Below are 18,423 nucleotides of genomic sequence, written 5' to 3'. Positions count from 1 at the left end.
ATAGACGACCGACTCTACCCACTGAGCCACAGCTGAAGAAGAGACAATCTAAAGGACACAGATCATCCACTTCACAACTTCTTTGTGGACCAGAGAAACAGCGGCAGTGGACGGCTCATCTCTCTGTGCTGCAGGACTGAGAGATTCAGAAAATCATTCATCCCTGCAGCCATTAGGCTTCATAACTCACTTGCCAATGGAAGATGAGCTGACAGACACCTGAATTACTTGTTTTATGTGATTTTTATAATTTTATCACCTGAATTTCCGCCTTCGGGGATTAATAAAGTACATTCTATTCTATTCTAAAACAAATAGATTTATAATTGGTGTCACAAAGGTCATGTTATCTTAAAAATCATGCACTTTATTTCAAAACATCAGCTCATTAAAAACTGCATCAGCACACAGCATTATATAAACATTTCTGAAGGGATAACCGATCCTCTATGTTAACTGAATCCATCAGCAAAATATCTGATATCATTTCTTTCAGAACCATAGCACCATAAGAGACACAAGCCATAATACGAGCCTGTCAACATCAGGACAGCTGAGGTAATTAAAGGCCTTTATGGCATATAACTATCCAGCAACATTCCCTTTATCTCAATCACAAAAGAGCTTTTCATTTCCATACATCCTCAGAAAAAGGTTGAGCACTGTCTTGATTTGAGCTCTGGGTTTTAAACCGGGCAGGGTTTCTCTTCATCCTCAGGCGGCGGAATCAGAGGCTTGCGGTACTTGCACTGGATCCACACTCTGTACATGGTGAGCTGTTTGCCTCTGTTCACCTGCAGCCGTCTGTCCACCAGGTTCTGCACTTTCTCAAGCCCTGCATCGGCGAACATCTCATGGAGCTCATCTGAAATGTACAGGAACACTTTCATTTATGAATACTGAAATAAAACACGATCAAAATCATGAAAAATAATGTTTGAGAATGTGTTTACCTTGAGTAAAGAAATATACTCTGGTACCATCCCCTCGTACGTAGAAGTTTTCAGACAGACACCTGCCTGAAGTGAAAGAAGACATCACACTTGTTATTCTACAGAAAATTGACGATATTAAAAATGCAACTGTTGATGGAGAGCTTCTTTTATTTTGCACAGCTCAATAAGAAGTACTGAGTCTATTAGGCGTAATAATCAGCAACATATTGAGATTCTGAATGCCTGAAATCAGAGAGATGCCACATTGGTGCCTGATGTAACATTTTAGGGAACCACTCATAATATATCTTTCTCACTCAAGACCTTCTGAACAGTGATTTGAACTGAAGCCTCTTGACTTCCGTCTCACTGACCTTTCTTGAAGCGAAGCTGTGCCATATCGTAGCGTCCATAGTCTCTGAGCAGCATCACTCCACCAGGCTTCAGCAGCCTCGCTAATCTACTAATTGACGCCTGCATCCTGAGACAGAGAGAAACTTTTAGGACAATGTTCAATCACTAACACTGAGTGAAAGCCAAACAGAGGACAGGAGAAGTTCTCACTTGCTGGGATGTAACGCTGACAACACAAAGATTAGTACAATAACATCAAGGGTTCCGTTGGGTACGGGGTAATTAGCTTCCACATCACTCAAGTCGTGAACAAAGGCAAAGCAGCGCCCGGGGTCGTACTCTGGATTGATCTGATGACAAGAAAGCAACGATAAATCATCTGTTAGCCAACAACCCTGGAGATGAATACTTCAATAAACACATCATCATCCTTTTATCATCCCCAGCATCTCACCTTGACTAACTCCACAGCAGTGCTGGAGAAATCACAGCAGTAAACAAAGAGTCCTGGGTCACTGCAAGAAGAAGAAGAACTGCAGTTAAACCATTGAGGGTTCATCATGAGGCAGCAGCAGCAGCAGCAGCAGCAGCAGCAGCAGCAGCAGCAGCAGCAGCAGCAGCAGCAGAGAGGAGGGTTTGGAAACATGTGGATGCTTTAACTGCACTTACTTGTTGGTCTTTAGAATTGGAAAAACTGTATTTCCTACACCACAGCCAACCTGTCCACAAAAACACAATTCATTTCAATCATTTGGACCTTGTTTTGTTTTGCAGCCAACCATGCTTGATCAGAAAGATGATGAAGGTGATAGATGGATGAGAACACAATGCTTTACTCTTATGTAGCAGCTAAAAATGATATTTGCAGAAGGAGCCCTAACCTCTAAACTAAAGATGCTGAAAGTAGATTAGCATTAGCAAGTGTTCAAGATCTACGATTCATTTGAAATATAGCAAATTTGACTCTGCTGTTTCAGATTTAAAATCAAAAATGGAAACACTGCAAACTGAAAACAGAACTAAAGTGACCTCCGTTGCAGAGGAAACTACTACAACATAGATCTTGCTTTATCACATATTATTTTCTGGGTTAAATTCATCTCTCACCTCCAGAATGCGATATTTGGCAGAAGAGCCGGGGAAGGCACCATCCGTGAGAGACAAAGCTGCAACATCTGGTATTTGCTCTTGGTCCAGTCCAGCTGGCTGACTGTGTTCTGTGCTAGAGACCTCCGGTTGGGACTCCTGGTTGAGGCTACACCGTGGGGCCAACTCTGGGAACTCTGTGAAGAGCCAGTGACGGTCTTTGAAGAAACGATTCTCGTGGATTGTGTAAAAATCATTCCAGTACTCGTTCGCCCGGACGTCGTATTCCTCTGCAACGAAAGATCAGACGGTTGAGATTGAAAATTAACATCAAATGTTTGTCCAAAGCTTGATCCGTAAGGCAACTGGACTGGTAGAAATTTGTGAAGACATTTCACCTCTCCTCTGAAAAGCTTCTTCAGTTCTGACCAGACAGGGGTAGAGCCAGAAAATATCTCTAATGCTTGATACATTTTCATAAAACCCCCCCTGTATGTACAATTTAAAGGGTATTTTTTTACCAACAACAGTTCATGCCTTTTGGGAATGTGAAAAATAAATTACAGCCACAAGTTTATGAGCCAAAACTGATCACTCAACATTTAAATGACATGAAAATGAATGCCAACACAACAGTACAGGGTGCTGTTCTTCTTCTTCTGTTCCTTAATGGATGTCACACAGTAACTTTAGTATGTATGAGCCATGGGTCTTGCCATACCTTGTTTCTCTGAAGGTAGAGGCTGATTGTTCTCTGAAACTTTCTTTTTGGCAGATGTCTCCTGCTCCTCTGTCCACTCCACATTATCCCTGTTGACAACACAACACTGTCATACAAACTGAGAGAGGAAATGTGACACACACACACACCTGTACACAGCCCAGAAACACTTGACAACCATAACATACTCCAAGGTAAAGTTTTTTCTTTCTTATATACAAAAAATCAAGAATCAAAACCCATCTGTTCAAATCCGCATTCTCTGTTTAATTTCCACTGCTTCATTCTAACTTGGTGTTACTTTGCTTGTTGTTTTTATTTATTGTATCATGTCATTTTATTTATTGTGTTTTAATCCCTCTGTAAAGTAGCCTTGAGTGTTGAGAGAGGCACTTTTTTATTATTATTATTATTATTATTATTATTATTATTATTATTAAAAAAGGGCCAAATAAAATGATTAATGTTGTACATTTGTATTATTTAGGCCGTATTACACGTGATCAGAGTACAGCTGTATATCATACTGCACATAATCAATAAGCAAACACACCAATAACAATCAATAACACATCAATAGCTTCTACTTTCTTATCTGTTAGCTTAAAGACACTGTCCATCCAGCTGCTGCACCACCAAGTAAAGGCATCATGATGTCAGCCTGGCGACAGTGTTTCCTTTAGCTGTCACACCAGCCCCTGTGAGCCCTGTGAGGGTTTGTGTGACCCACCATGCGTTGTGTTGGAAGACCTGCCGCGGGTCTGTGAGGAAACGGGTCCCGAACTGAGGTCTCTTCGCCTCCCCGGTGTCCGAATCCGTCATTATCAGCTCCTTTCCACTGCTCCCTCCATCCACTCCGGCCGCGGCATGGGGCGCCGCCATGTTTGAAGTGACGTCACGGAGGGAGGGCTGGTCGTATCGTCATGCTGCGTTCACGTCTTATAGGACATTTTAGAATTTAGAATTTTTAAAATTATTTGTAGAACAGTTCCGACGCAGATTTCAGATAGAATTATTTTCTTGTATAACGCACATCTTACTGTTTTTACTTCTATTTTATTATTATTTTTAGTTTTTATCCAACTATTTTCTTTTTTGAAATTGTATTTGATAATTTTATTTCACTATTTATTGTTCAATTTATTATTATTATTATTATTATTATTATTATTATTATTATTAGTAGTAGTAGTAGTAGTAGTAGTAGTAGTATTAGTAGTAGTAGTAGTAGTAGTAGTATTCATTATTATTATCAATTTTTATTTATTTATTTTTATTTTAATGTTCCTTATAGAATTTTTATTTTTAAAATTGTTTGTACAACAGTTCCGATGCAGATTTCAGATAGAATTATTTTCTTGTAAAACGCACATCTTACTGTTTTTACTTCTATTTTATTAATATTTTTAGTTTTTATTCAACTAATTAATTGTTTAAAATGGTCTTTGATTCTTGTATTTGATTATTTATTTTTCACTTTATTATTATTATTATTATTATTATTATTATTATTATTATTATTATTATTATTATTATTATTATGTATTTATTTATTTGTTCTCATTTATTATTTGAATGTTCCTAATTTTAGAATTATTTTCTTGTACAACGCACATCTTACTGTTTTTACTCCTATTTTATTATTAGTTTTTATCCAACAAATTAATTGTTTTAAATTTTATTTGATTATTTTATTTGATTATTCATTGTTTAATTTATCATTAATATTTTTCATTTATTATTTTAATGTTCCTAATTTATCCTGAACACTTTTTCTAATTTTCCCGGTGTGATGTCGTCCTCTTACTCTGAAAACCTCTTTAATTGTCCTTTTAATGCTTTTATTTACTTATCCTTTTTTTAAAAAAAAAAATCATTATCCTTGAAAAACAACAATGATTTACTGGTCTATTGTCCCACCACTATATTCTGTTTAATTGACGTGTATTCCTTTTAACCTCTAGCGTTGCATTTTGTTTTGCATTGTTTGCCAAAACTTGGCTACCACTCTATTTCAACTGCAGCATGATAACTGAACTATCTGCACAGAGCTGCGTCTTGGTATGCTGCAGTTCTATGTTTAAACACCAGGGGGAGACACTTGCAAGGAATACCTAAACCATGCTCCACTGATCCCAGTCTGATCCACAAGTACAAAGTGAATATTTGAAGCAAAGTAATCAGGACATTTAATGAACAGTTCCAACAGGTTTGAATAAGAGAACTGCAGAACAACTTGTCTCTGTAAGAATTTGTTAAGATGCTAAGACCTACTAAATAAAAATCTGCATTTGTGTACTTTTTCTCACCACCCATTTATCTAAACAATAAAATAATACCATCAAACATGACAGATTACCAGTATCAATAAAAGATTCTACATATTGTTTTGTACAGAAAATTTTAAAAACACAGCTGTGGTGAGTGTACCTTTTTTATTACCAACACTACAAGTAGTACCAACACAGTACAGTGAACAAATACAACACACAGGCTGGTGTGAACCACAGAATGTATGGTGTGAATAGGATGTGGAGGTCGGTGGAGATATGTAAGGTTGTAGGGGATGAGGGGAAGTGCAAAGTTAAGTGACACAAATTCACATCAGACTGAAGACCAGAGAATTGCTCAAGGGAAGAGCTAGGACCATGCAACAGGAAATATTGTCCGACATGATACGGCTGGTGTAATGGGTTAATTTTAGCAGTGTTGTGCGACTGTGCGACTCTCTCAACTGCTGCATTAAATGCATTTCAATATTCCTTTCCGCTTTCTTTGTGATTCCTTGTATTTACATTTGGATATTAGCAGAGTGCCTTTCAAGGTGTGTGTAAACATTTGTCATTTAGCTTCTCACTGAAACCACACAGGGCCTCAGTGATACTTGTTGTAATGTGAATCCAAGAAGGTGACAACGAGTGAAAACAGAAATACAGAAATGTTTAGACGATTTTTTAACATTCCAGAGATGTTTGGAAAAGTGTGTTGCTGTGAAACTAAAATAAACATAATGTTTAAAAGAACCCAAACGTCTCCCACCTCACTAGATGGTGAGCTGTGTTTTAAATAATCTGAAACAAGACTGTAATCCCAGGTATCTTTAAATAAAAAAAGAATAGCTGGCCATAACCTGAGAAAGGATCAGAGCTGTACAGCCGACAACACAAATCACACTGTAATCTATTCTCCTTTATAGTGGTTTGAAAAGAGCAACAGCATGATTTTGTTAATACAAATCACCAGACTTAATGGCCAATACCATTTTATGTGCAACACGTTTGCTCATATACACAAGTCGTTTCAGTGTAACACACATCAGTAGGCATTTGAACAAAACAGCATCTTATAATAAAGCAAGGAAAAACTGATCACTCTTTGGTCAACAAACTTTTGCAAATCAAACAAAAAATTAAAAAACAAGCAGACTAGAAAATAGTTGATGATGCAGGAAGAAAGAAACATGTGCTTTTCAATATACAACATAACACAACCATCACAATACAATCCTTTTTAAAGCCGACGGTAAACCCACACGGTGCTGCATCATGTATGCATTTGGAGAAAAAAGTCAAACCCATTCTTCTGAATCTATACTGACAAATTCAGCTTGTTTTAAATTGCACCTTTCAGTTTAGTATAAAAGCGACAACTGCTCTGTGTTAGAAAAGTTTTAAACACCTGAGCCTTAACTGTGGATGTTTAAAAAACAAGCATTGCATTTACATAACACTATACATTTATATGAAAGATAATGAAGAGGTTGTTTTGTGTCCATCCCATCATGTATTCTTTAATATCCACATATTATTATTATTATTATTTAATGAGTACATATCCATATGCATTAAAAAACAAACATCTTAGTGGATTAAAGACCTCAAAAGCATCTTGTTAGCAGTGCTTGTGACTCTAAACTGATAGAAGACTTAGTTTTTTATTTTCAAGATGACTTTTTGTGCTTTTTTAATAACAGATAGGGAAATGGACTGAGGGCCAATGCTTCAGGGACTGAGGCATCTGTACATAGGGTGAACCATGTAACCACAGAGATGAACCAGCGCCCAAGTATACTGTTCTGTATGTAAGGAATTTAAATAACTGAATGCAGAGAACTTGGAGAACTCTAAAGACAAGTCAGAGTGCAACAGGATGCCCAGATGCACACATTTGGCGTAGATTAACAGATTTAGTTATTTTTACAATATGTACAATTGTTGCATCATGTTGTTGACAGCAAGAACTACTTATCAGCTACAGCAGCCGGATACATGACAGTGTGAAAGATCTTCCTCCCTGCCATTTCTCGTCTGCTACATTCCATCTTTGTCGTTGACCCCTGAGATGTCTGTATTGCGTTTGGTTGTTAGTTGCCTCGGTATGCTACATTGGTGAAGGTGGAGGTGGCTCCTTTATACAAAGGATTGTTCGCCTGGAAAGTGAAAACACAAGTTCTGCTGTTTAATGCAGTCCCACAAAAAAATGTAATTTTCTCAAGTACAGTTTGGACGTACTCCTCAAAAAAAAGAGCCTTTCTATTGCTGAATTGGCAACATTACTACATTGACTCAGTCCCTCTACAATATGCGACAATTTGAAGCGCAGTACAAGCTTTCCCCTACAGAGGGCAGCCTTTTTGTTGCTGAATTAACAGTACTACATTAATTTCTCAAGGAGAAGAGGTTAGTGCATGCAGAAGGCATTTTAACTCAAATTAATTCTTACCGTATCCCATTTGGCCTTGGATCTCTCCTCCTCAAACCTGGCATACTCTCTGCGGTCATGAATGGTGACCAGCAGCTTCCAGATGAGCAGGCCAACAAGGCCCAGTAACAGGATGGCTCCGGCCACCGCCAAGAGCACCACCAAGATGTTTGCACCCTCAGGACACACTGAGGGCAGAGAGAGCAGAAGGGTGGCAGGGAGAGAAAAAGGTTAGTTTTCAGAGCTGGTTTTGTTTCAGTTTGTTAAACAGTGAGGCGTGCAAACGTGCAACTTAAGGAAGATAAGCACCCACAGCAGTCCTGAGTCAGAAACTCCATGAAACACTATCTCATCATCACCTCATATCTGGGTTTCTGTGGTTAACTCTGGTTTCCTGGCTGATGTTCTCTTGAGAAAGTAACTCATAAATGGATGCAAACAGTTTCCTTTCTGTTCGCCTTGTTGCTACCGTACACCAGATACACGCTGACCTCATCGAAATGTGACATGCATGCACACAAACTCTTGCAGTACCTGGTTCTTTTACCACATACAGAATGGATTTGCCAGTGTCCTCTTCGTAATACTGGAAGTGCTGCACACAGTCATTTTCATCTTTGTAGGAGCAATTCACTGCATTCTTTTTATTTTCTGTGGAATAAAGAGAAGTAGAAAAAGACGAGGGGTCATTAAACTATTTCGACATCAAATATAATGTTTCTAAAAACATAATGTACATACTTTGCATGCATTAAGGGCTCAGAGTGTTTGGAAAAACATTATGCAACATCATATTGTGTAGTGAAGAGACTAGAGAGGAAGTTCTTACCCAATTCATCCACTAAATTAATTTCATCCCTGCAGATTCTATTGCAGCTCTTGGCTTCTATGTACTGTCCTCTTTTGAAGTGCTGACACTCAACACACCCCCTGCAAGAGAAGTCGAACACTGCGTTATATTTCACAATGTGTTTAGCATCAGTGCATGGTTCAATTTGACGTGAAAGCAGAGAACAAACTAAAAGAAACATTCGAGTATAGCTTTATTGAGAAGTATCTGGTATGAATTAACATCTGCTGACTCTGAGAGCATTTTGACCTTTATCTGACGTAAACTAAATCAGAGTTAGTCAGACGAAATTAATGAGGGAGCATCTTCTTATCATCATGGAATGTGGAGATACTATGATGTGGAGTTAGTTGGCATCTCCGTCTTTGCTGAAGTTTTTTGGGGAAATGGTACAAATCTAGACATTTGAGTACTTAGAGGATGATTTCTTAATATTATGGTGACTTCTTAGTCTGTAGCAACCATTGAATCAAAACCAATCATTGACTACCTACTTGATCTATGAGATGACACTGTACTTTGAAACCTGATGTTAAAACGTACACTACCAGTCAAAAGTTTGGAAACACCTTCTCATTCAATTATAATAATAATTATTTTAATTATTTGAAACACTGTTGGTTAATACTAAAGAAATTTAAAAGTTGAAAGAACACATATGGAATTATTTAATTAATAAAAAAGTGTTAAACAAAGCAGAATATGTTTTATATTTTAGATTCTGTAAAGTAGCCCCCTTTGTCCTTCATGACAGCTTTGCACACTCTTGGTATTCTCTCAGTCTGCTTCATGAAGTGGTCTCCTGGAATGGTTTCTAATTAACGTGAGCCTTGTCAAGAGTTCATTTGTAGAATGACTTTCCTTCTTAATGTGTTTGAGACCATCAGTTGTGTTGTTCAGAGGTAGGGTTAGTACACAATGGATAGCCCTATTTGACTACTGTTATAATCCAGATTATGGCAAAACCAGATTATTTCATAGTTTTGATGTCTTCAGTATTAATCTACAATGTCGAAAAATAATTAAAATAAGTAAAAACCATGAAATGAGAAGGTGTGTCCAAACTTTTGAGTGGTAGTGTATCTGTTCATATTCAGTGTTCAAAAAGAGCCAAAATCTTCACCTTTACCTTCTATGCCAGAAGAAGAATTCAAATCTTTTGAGGAAAAAACTTATTCTGGACATCAATCGTGCCCATAGGATGAACTCTCTCCATTTTGGGGACTCCATAAAGCTTTCCTCAAGCACTGCCCTCCGGCTCAAATATTAACTTTGGATTAAAGATGCCTCATGGCGGCTAATAATGGCTCATGTTTCTGACAGTAGCGGATCATTTTAATGCTTCAATGGAGAAAAAAACATGGATTTTCCTCTAGTGCCAGCCTCAAGACAAAGGTATTTATTTCAGCCCTGCTGATGGTTTTCAATGTTGGTTCTGTCTAAAACATGTTTCAGCATCAAGGAGATGGACTTAAATCAGCGTTGAAGTTTATAATTATAGTTTTGTTTCTGATATTTCACCCTTTATCCTCTCCTTTGTCCGTAAAAAAAAAGAATAAAGTGTATAACATACTTTTTAATGGTGCAGGAATCAGGACAGGTGGGGCACTTCTCACAGGTTTCTCCAAAAGCACCAGGCTGAGTGCACTGACAAACCCCACACTCGCAGTTTCCCCGGCCGCTGCACAGCATGCCAATGTTGGACATGCAGGTGTCTGTGCGTGTGCTGCAGTTACAGTTCTCTCCTTGCCAGCCAGAGTCGCACTGACAGAACCCACAGTTACACTTCCCATGATCTGACAGGATCACAAAGGAAGAGAGGGTTAATGACGTCAGAGTCATACATAAAATTCAAACACAACATAATTAGCTCAACTAATTCATACTGTTTCAAATAGGTTTTTCAAAGTCCATAAGTCAGGGGTGAAGGGAAACTCAAAATTAACACAGAAATTACACAATAACACAATGAATCCCTAAGTGTATGTGTGTGTGTGAGAGTGCTTGTGTGTAGTTATATATGTGTGTGTGTGTGTGTGTGTGTGTGTGTGTGTGTGTGTGTGTGTGTGTGTGTGTGTGTGTCTTTAAGACATTGTTTGTGGCCTTTTAACCTATGTTTTTTTTTTAACACGCTCCATGTTTGGACATGAGTGTGCCTGTGGATGCACTGGTAGATTCTGCAACCATTTAATTACTGGTATCAAATGCAATCTGCTACTTATTCATAAATTGTACACCTATCTACTTTTATTTTGAAACATGTCTATTGTCTTGTTATTAGTTGGTTCACTTAATTTCATGTGTTGTAAACTAACCACCAACTCTGATGGCAGTGGCTCTACAGTGTTGGTATTTTATTGGGAACTGCAAAAGTACATGTTTGACCCCCTTGAAACAATCAGATGTAAGCTTTGTATGCAGCACTGTTTGTTCCCTTCAAAACAAGGTTAACTCATAAAATAACTTGGAAAAAAATTGTTTTCAAATAATCTTGCTCAGTGTGACATATCTCTGAATCACACCCTCTCTTACAAAGGCAGGAAGTGTTGCATTGTGAAAGTCCACCCTAATGATCCACTATCTCCTTATCAACAGCCACACACAAAGACTCACAAGTTGGACTGAAGAGTAGACGGAAACAAAAGCTGGGTCATTGTTAAAAGTGTGTTACAGTGACGCAGCCGTTCGCTGAACTACAAAGACACCCCACATCAGTGCATCATGGTACCTTTGAAACAAGGGCAGAGCCCCCCAAGACAGCAACTATCCTGACAGCACACCAAACAGGATTTGTTACTGGATGACTAAACAGCAAAGTGAATGAGTCAGAGCCCAGCTGGACCAGACTCGGGGAGTGACTGGTAATGAAGTAACACAGAGGGTCCAAAGGCCCATAACTCCAGTGCTCAAAAGAAATCATCCGCTGCTGTAGACTTAAGAAAACAATTCCCAGGTCTCCGCCTGTCAACGGCGGCCTCTCCTCAAGGTGTGTTTATAGTTGTGATGGGATCAGAGGTCATTACTTCAGTGTCTGGGTTACTGGTTAATCGTCAGCAGCTTTGCTTACTCTATAATGTTGGGCAACAGTTAAATTTTTTTTTAGACAAAAACAATTCAAGGCTACTGAAGCAGCTTAAAACAGGACATTTTTTCAGTGTAGAGTACTTAAACCTAACAGGAGTAGTAGTAGTAGTAGTAGTAGTAGTAGTAGTAGTAGTAGTAGTAGAAGTAGTAGTATTAGAAGTAGTAGTATTAGAAGTAGTAGTATTAGAAGTAGTAGTATAGTAGTGGCAGTAGTAGTAGACCGGTTGTTGCTATTTTAAAACACACATAATTGGGAGTTTTTAGATTAACGTCATTCTTCTCTTTCCGGGAGGCTGCACTAATCCTCCCTATTAATCACACGCCTCAGCTTAAGAAAGGGTTAGCATGTTGGCTATGATAAAAGTACAAAAAAGAGATAGAAGGCAGATCAGTTAAACAAATACAACACTGTAAGGAGACAAGACGCAGAGAGCAGAGTGCAGAGCAGCCAGGGTTAGACACATATGAGGGAGAGACAAGACTTTTGGAAAATTGCCAGCAGAGGAATGCAAACTTTCCTGTTCTCTCTTCCCTCATATTTATGGGCCCTGAGGCTGTGCTTGCTGACTCCTGCCCCTTCGCCCCACAACAGTCCCACACTCCCTCAGCAGAGGAAGAAATTCTCAGCCACAGGGAATATCACCAAGATGGAGCTTTTTGGAGCCCTGGGTCGCGGATGCTCCAATTGAGCTGGGGCCGAGGGACGCTTGTTCTTTAAAGACAATAACGTCACGTCACTCTACTGAGACACAACAGCTTAGTGGTCTCAAATTGAGCTCTGTGGGTTGTCTAACACCAGTTATGGCTTTCTGTGTAAGGGTGTGTGGGTGGGCCTGTGGGATGACCGTGCCCTGGCTGTCATTACTGATTGCTTTAATACCTGTCTCTCAGAGAAAATTCCTCCCTTGAGAAAGAGTATCTGTTGATATAAATATGTTATGTTTCAGGACATGTTCAGCTTGCCAACACAGGCATGACCATCCAACCTCTCTGTGGTGTACACACACAAGGCCTGGAGTAGATTGTGTACAGATTTCATGTCAAATCTGGAACTTGTTGGGCTGTGGAGATGTAATCAGCATACACACACACACACAGGACTTATGTATCAAATTACAGCCATCTTCCCCGCAAATTATTGTGAATCTGGAGAACAGTTATCTTGTGATTTTATGCAAAAAGCGCACTCTGGGGACTTACAGTAACATTTCATGCATCGCACAGAGACTTTAACCTCCTGAATGCAGCTTGCAGATGTACAGATAAAGGAATAAGTACATGTTCTGTTACTGCTCAGTTGTCGTCCTTAGAATCACAGCCCAAACTGCTGTTACATTAAATTACCCAATGACAAAGCCTATTAAAGTTTTATCACCTTGATTGAGTAACTGTGCACCGAGCTGTGCAGACTTGTAATGGGGAGTGATAGCACGCTGTAAGAGGTATGAACTCGTATCAAAAGCAGAGGCCTGAGGGAGGACTTCTTTAGAAACATTACAGTTTATGCTCATCGACTAAAAGATGCAATTATTTACTTGTCCTTTATAACCATGCAAACGGTAAACACGCACTGGATTCAGAAAGGCTGCAGAATTTGATTCATGGCTCGGCTAAGGATCAGGACACTTTGTAAACTTGAGTATGTCGTGTTTACAGGCTGAGAGTGTCCTGGAACAAGCAGAGAATATTCCAGCTCAGTCGGACGACGCCTCAGAGCAGGGAAAAGGAAGGGAAGGTTAACCTCATTTTTCCTGTGAGCAGTGACATAAAGGAAAAGGACTGCTTGAACTGCTGAACAAAAAAATCAATTTCATTAAAAAGTTTTCTCTTTCGAAAGCTTTTTGAGATTTCAGACACAACCTGATTCCAGTAGGATAAATTGTTGTTTGGTGCTTACTTCCAGCCCCCACAAATGCTGGTTCCTGTTTCCCATAATGCATTTAGTTAGTGTTTTAGGGTCACTGACGACAATACTGTGTATCAGAGGCATGTTTTGGGTCTTACTGCTTACCACTTCCTCATTTGGTTTTTTGCAAAGCCTCACATTGGTGTTGACAAAATCATAGAAAAGCCTTTATCATGAATAAGGAAGTATATCTACTTACCAGAACACAGTGCCCCTTTGAAGCGCAAGCAGTTGAAGTCGTCACACTCGCAGTATTTACCCCACACCTGACCAAACTCATTTGTATGGCAGGAGCACTGTCCACACAAACAGTCACCCCTCCCGTTGCACATTGGGCTCCCTTCCTTCGGGATGCAGTTGACATCATCAGATGGGCGGTAGTCCTCCACCGAACACTCGCATCGTGGGCCCAGACGACCCTGGTGACACTGACACACACCGCACTCATAGGTCCCGTTGCCATTGCTGCAGAGGGAGCTGTTGACGACGGCCTTCGCCTCACAGTTGCAGCTACATTCAAAATCCACAGTGACCTTTAGGGAATCCTTAAAGCCTCGAGGTTTGATGGTAAAAGTGTGACTCTTTGTTTTGGGGCAGCCTCGCAACTGGGCCTCCACGCTGAACGACACCTAGAGAGGGGGAATGTCTCTGTGAAAACCTGCATATATATAAAAATAACACATGCATCTCAACTGACACTTACTGTGTCACCAATCTTGAGGCCAGAGCAGGACTTGAGTCCAGGGATGAGCTCTCCATTCAAGCAGGTGGCGTTAAAGAAGAGGTTTAACTCTTCTGGGACGTCCAAGAGCTCCAGCTCCACTTTTGAGCGGATTTTCTGATAAACATAGAGGTGAAACTGTGATCACATTTTTACAGATGAAATAGAAGAAGTCAATTTGCATGCTCTTAGTGAGGGAGGTCCTTACAGCATAAGCCTCTTCAATAAGCTGGATAACATTCCCAGAATCAGTTGATAGCTCTCCCACAGTCGTACCAGGAATGAGATAACTGTATTCCTAAAAGGGCAGATATGAAAACTATGTGATGACCTGTTTCTGTTTGTTTTTAATACAACACATAAACAGATATATGTTGCTGCACAAGCAGAGCAGTTTGTTACCTTGTACAGTGGCAACACCCCGCCGGTTACAGCAAAAACTAAATTGATGTTGTTTTCAGACATTTTGTCGTTCATCAGCCCTATAGAAGGATAGTCCTAACACACAAGAAACAAAGTGTCATCAATGGGAACAGATTCTTTACACAGCTCAAAACACCCAACTGCAGTGGACTGTATTGAACTGCAGTGAACTCTAATGTCTGTTTTTACCAGCACAGTTGTTTGGTTGTAAGTGTCGTCACTGTCGAGGTGGCATCGTCCATCATGAGGCTGAACAATTCCAGTTATACGTCCATCCAAAGCCAGGTGAGTTTTGGCATCAGTGGTGAATACAAGAAGATGTGAGGCATCTGGGCGCCAGCCAATTCGGTCCTAACGATGATGGATGCAGAAATATGACAAATATTCATACCTGCACACACTCAGCTACACAAATGAGTGAGAGTGTGTAAATGTATCTGTGATGACATGTTCATACCTTACACACCACAGCCTGCATGATGGCATCAAACCCACCCTCTGGAGCATCTCTGTTTCTGGACACTTCCTGTTTATCCACCTCCTCATTGAAGCGAGTTGTCATCTCTGTCAGTGACAACACATGCTTGAACCCGAATTGAGCCTTGCATGTTGTGCTTATTCTGTGTATTGAATGGTTGAATTAGAGATGTATGTATACAAAACCAAACACTTCTTCAAATACATCAATGATCTGGATGCTTCTGAACTTAACAAGAACAGGAACCTACCCATCACAAGGGTTTGTCACTGCCTGTGGAGGATAAGTGTACATGAAAGGAGATATAGTCTTGTCCACAAATGCTCCAAACCCCATGCGTAAGTTGCTTGTGGTGCGGCCCATAGTCTCGGCAAGATCGCTGCCCAAAGTGCGAAGGCGAGCCAAGTCATCCTTCATGGAATATGAAAGATCCATCAGATAGTAGAGGTCCACCGGGTAATCTTCCACCTGTTTCACTGACACAGTGAACCGCTTGGCATCCCCTTGGAGGGAGAGAATGTGGTCAAGTGATTCATCAGGCTACATGTACGACAGTAGAACAGTCCTTCATATCAAGTTTTATAACATTTTGATTATATGGCCTCATATTTTGAAAAATAATGACTGCTGAGCTGTAAAAGTACCAGGTCTTAGTGTCATACGGACTCTCTGAGGCCTGATCTGAGTGACATCATCAGCATTCCCAGTGGCCTTGTCACTGAGCGGGTCATCTTTGTCAATAGTCAGCGTGCTGGATGGAAACTCCAGAGAACTCCCGCTGCACCCTTCATCCAGTAAGTTCTGCTTCAGGTCACACCGGGAAGCGCTGGATCCTCCTTTTCCAAAGTCCTGATATAAAAACAAAACATTATCTGTGAAGCACTTCCGCTGGAGATGATTTTTGTTCTTATTTAATGGATGATGCATCCACATGACATCAGGTTGAGGTTGCCCAAGTCAGAGCTCCCATGACAACACCCGTCTTCCTCCTGTGGTTAATCTCATGGGTTCAGACACTACAGTCTGTATCCATGTTGAAGATGATCTTTTGAGGATGTCAACAGGAAGAATGCTGTTGAGAAATTAGTTTTTTGTTCGGACTTGCTGCATTGAGTAATCAACGGGAGGAGCAGCTACACACTGAGTCTGTGTGTATCTGGTGTTTTTACCTCCTGAGAACACCATGCACAGCTGGGATCGACGGCCAAGCACTGTTGACAAGTAGTGACTCCTCGTGACGTGCAGATGTTGGAACCTGTGAAACAGAAACATCACACCAAATACATTTCTGTCTCTTATGATTCAGGCAAAGTGAGCAGTGTCGTGGAATTTTCATCGTCTTATATATATGTATTTAAGAATGTTTATCTATTGTATTCTTTCAGTCTAAGTGTCAAGTTTAGAGTAACTTCATTGCTATGTCATCTGTGACGGGCGAGAGAAGTGTCAGTGTAGTAATCAAGGTCTCTCCCCCTGCTCCTGTCTTTATCTATGCTGTGGCTGACTTAGTGTCTCCAGAACCAGAGCACAGGTCTTCTTTCCACTTGTTGTGTTCCTATTGTCCAAACATGGTTATCTAACTTTAGTGTCATCTTTGGGGATAAATACCATGCCTGGGCATTGTCTGGCAGAACTGACTTGGCATTGCACTGCACTCTCCTGCCTGTGTACTGTTATGTTATTTCTCCTTGATCAAGTTCTACATAAACTATTTCAACGTAAGCCGTCAGAGTCTCCTGAGTCTTCTGTGTCCAGTGCCCAGTTTGTTACTAAATCCATCACAAGCTGGATTGATAGATCAGCTGCAGCACTGATCAGAAACACTTGACTTATACTTCAGGCATGAGATGCAGTCTTGTATCAGAGTAATGTGCGGACATTTAATAATAATAATACCTAAGTTTTATATAGCGCTTTTAAATAACTCAAAGACGCTTTACAAATAAATAAATAAATACAAATAAAGACATACAAGACAAGCAGACGACAAGGGAAGAGGTGGAAAAATTAATGTGAGGGGAATGCCTGTTTGAAAAGGTAAGTTTTTAACTGTTTCTTAAATGAAAGGAGTGAGTCAGAAGCACGGATGTGTGGGGGGAGAGAGTTCCAGAGGGTGGGGGCGGCTATGGCAAAGGCCATTTAAGCCCTATGCATAGACTCAGAGCAGGTTACTCTTCAACGTAATGATACAAATCCTTTACATGTTTTCTGAGAGAGATTTTTACCATGTTAGCAAATTGCACAAAACAATGAATTCCCAGTAAGTGTGTGAATCATAAAGCCAAACCCCTTTTTTGTTATCTAGAATGACCTTTGGGTGTGGCCCACTAGAGTTAAAACAGAGGAAGTTATCAATAAAATAACCTCTGATGAGTGTTACACATATGAAAACAATCACTAACAAACTGAATCTAAATGAGGAAAATAGTTTCAGTCGGACTCTTGAGTTGATCTCTCAAAGTTCCTGGAATTTTTAAGGGGTCCCTAAAGTAAACAACACATAAACAGCAACATATAGAGTATAACTTATTATCAGACAGCTGGATTTGAATTGACAGAGCCAAATTGGATATAGATTTCCACCTTCTGTGCCTGAAGTTTTCCAACACTGATGATTTAAGACTATTTATTTGTTATAAAGTAATGTGTGGTTTTTGCTGAGGACCCTGTCGCTTTGGGGAACACATCCTGACTCTTTTACTCCCTTATAAGGAAAGGTGGCTAAACTCCAGCGGTGCAGCGCTATTACAACCAAAAGTATCGTTCCATTCAAATGAGCAATGACTCAGTTATTCACTTACTTTTTTAAAGAACATATTTAATACATTGAACATATCACATAGGTGAGTCTGCTGTGAATTAAAGAGGACGTGATGACTTCAAAGGTGAATTACAAGTCGCGCGGAAACACCCGCAGTTCGTCTCTGCAGGTGAAGCTTTTAAATAAGGAAGAAAACAGTCTTACCTAAAACCTTTGTTGCCGATAACAAGAAGAGAAACAGGAGATAGAAAGTTGCCATAGTTGGAGAGTAACGGAGCTGAGTTGACACGAGTCCTCTCTGTTCCCTGTGGGCTTGTTCACTTCACTTGGACTCTTTCCTCATTCTTGACTTGACTAAACACATGTCGGGTCATACATCTCTGCCTCAGACTCCCCGACCAGT

The 18,423-nt window shown here is 39.9% G+C and overlaps 2 protein-coding genes across 2 annotated transcripts; both read right to left on the bottom strand.

The window, feature by feature from the left end:
• Positions 1–344: 344 nt before the first annotated feature.
• mettl2a (methyltransferase like 2A) lies at positions 345–4,016 on the bottom strand. The gene is made up of 9 exons (XM_034712207.1): positions 3,827–4,016; positions 3,097–3,185; positions 2,397–2,665; positions 1,959–2,008; positions 1,744–1,804; positions 1,500–1,639; positions 1,310–1,416; positions 954–1,019; positions 345–865 (listed from the first exon to the last, which is right to left on the bottom strand). The coding sequence occupies exons 1-9, from the start codon at positions 3,976–3,978 to the stop codon at positions 687–689; spliced, it is 1,113 nt and encodes a 370-aa protein (XP_034568098.1). The 5' UTR covers positions 3,979–4,016; the 3' UTR covers positions 345–686.
• Positions 4,017–5,512: 1,496 nt separating this feature from the next.
• On the bottom strand, positions 5,513–18,423 carry LOC117832773 (integrin beta-3-like). The gene is made up of 15 exons (XM_034712035.1): positions 18,225–18,423; positions 16,429–16,514; positions 15,904–16,108; positions 15,510–15,762; positions 15,239–15,401; positions 14,971–15,132; positions 14,761–14,856; positions 14,567–14,656; positions 14,341–14,475; positions 13,837–14,266; positions 10,221–10,443; positions 8,627–8,727; positions 8,332–8,448; positions 7,819–7,985; positions 5,513–7,525 (listed from the first exon to the last, which is right to left on the bottom strand). The coding sequence occupies exons 1-15, from the start codon at positions 18,277–18,279 to the stop codon at positions 7,460–7,462; spliced, it is 2,349 nt and encodes a 782-aa protein (XP_034567926.1). The 5' UTR covers positions 18,280–18,423; the 3' UTR covers positions 5,513–7,459.

This window comes from Notolabrus celidotus, chromosome 20 (assembly GCF_009762535.1).
Source record: "Notolabrus celidotus isolate fNotCel1 chromosome 20, fNotCel1.pri, whole genome shotgun sequence".
Lineage (NCBI taxonomy): Eukaryota > Metazoa > Chordata > Actinopteri > Labriformes > Labridae > Notolabrus > Notolabrus celidotus.
Note: the sequence above shows the minus strand (reverse complement) of the source record. Positions and strands in the feature narration are given on the sequence as shown.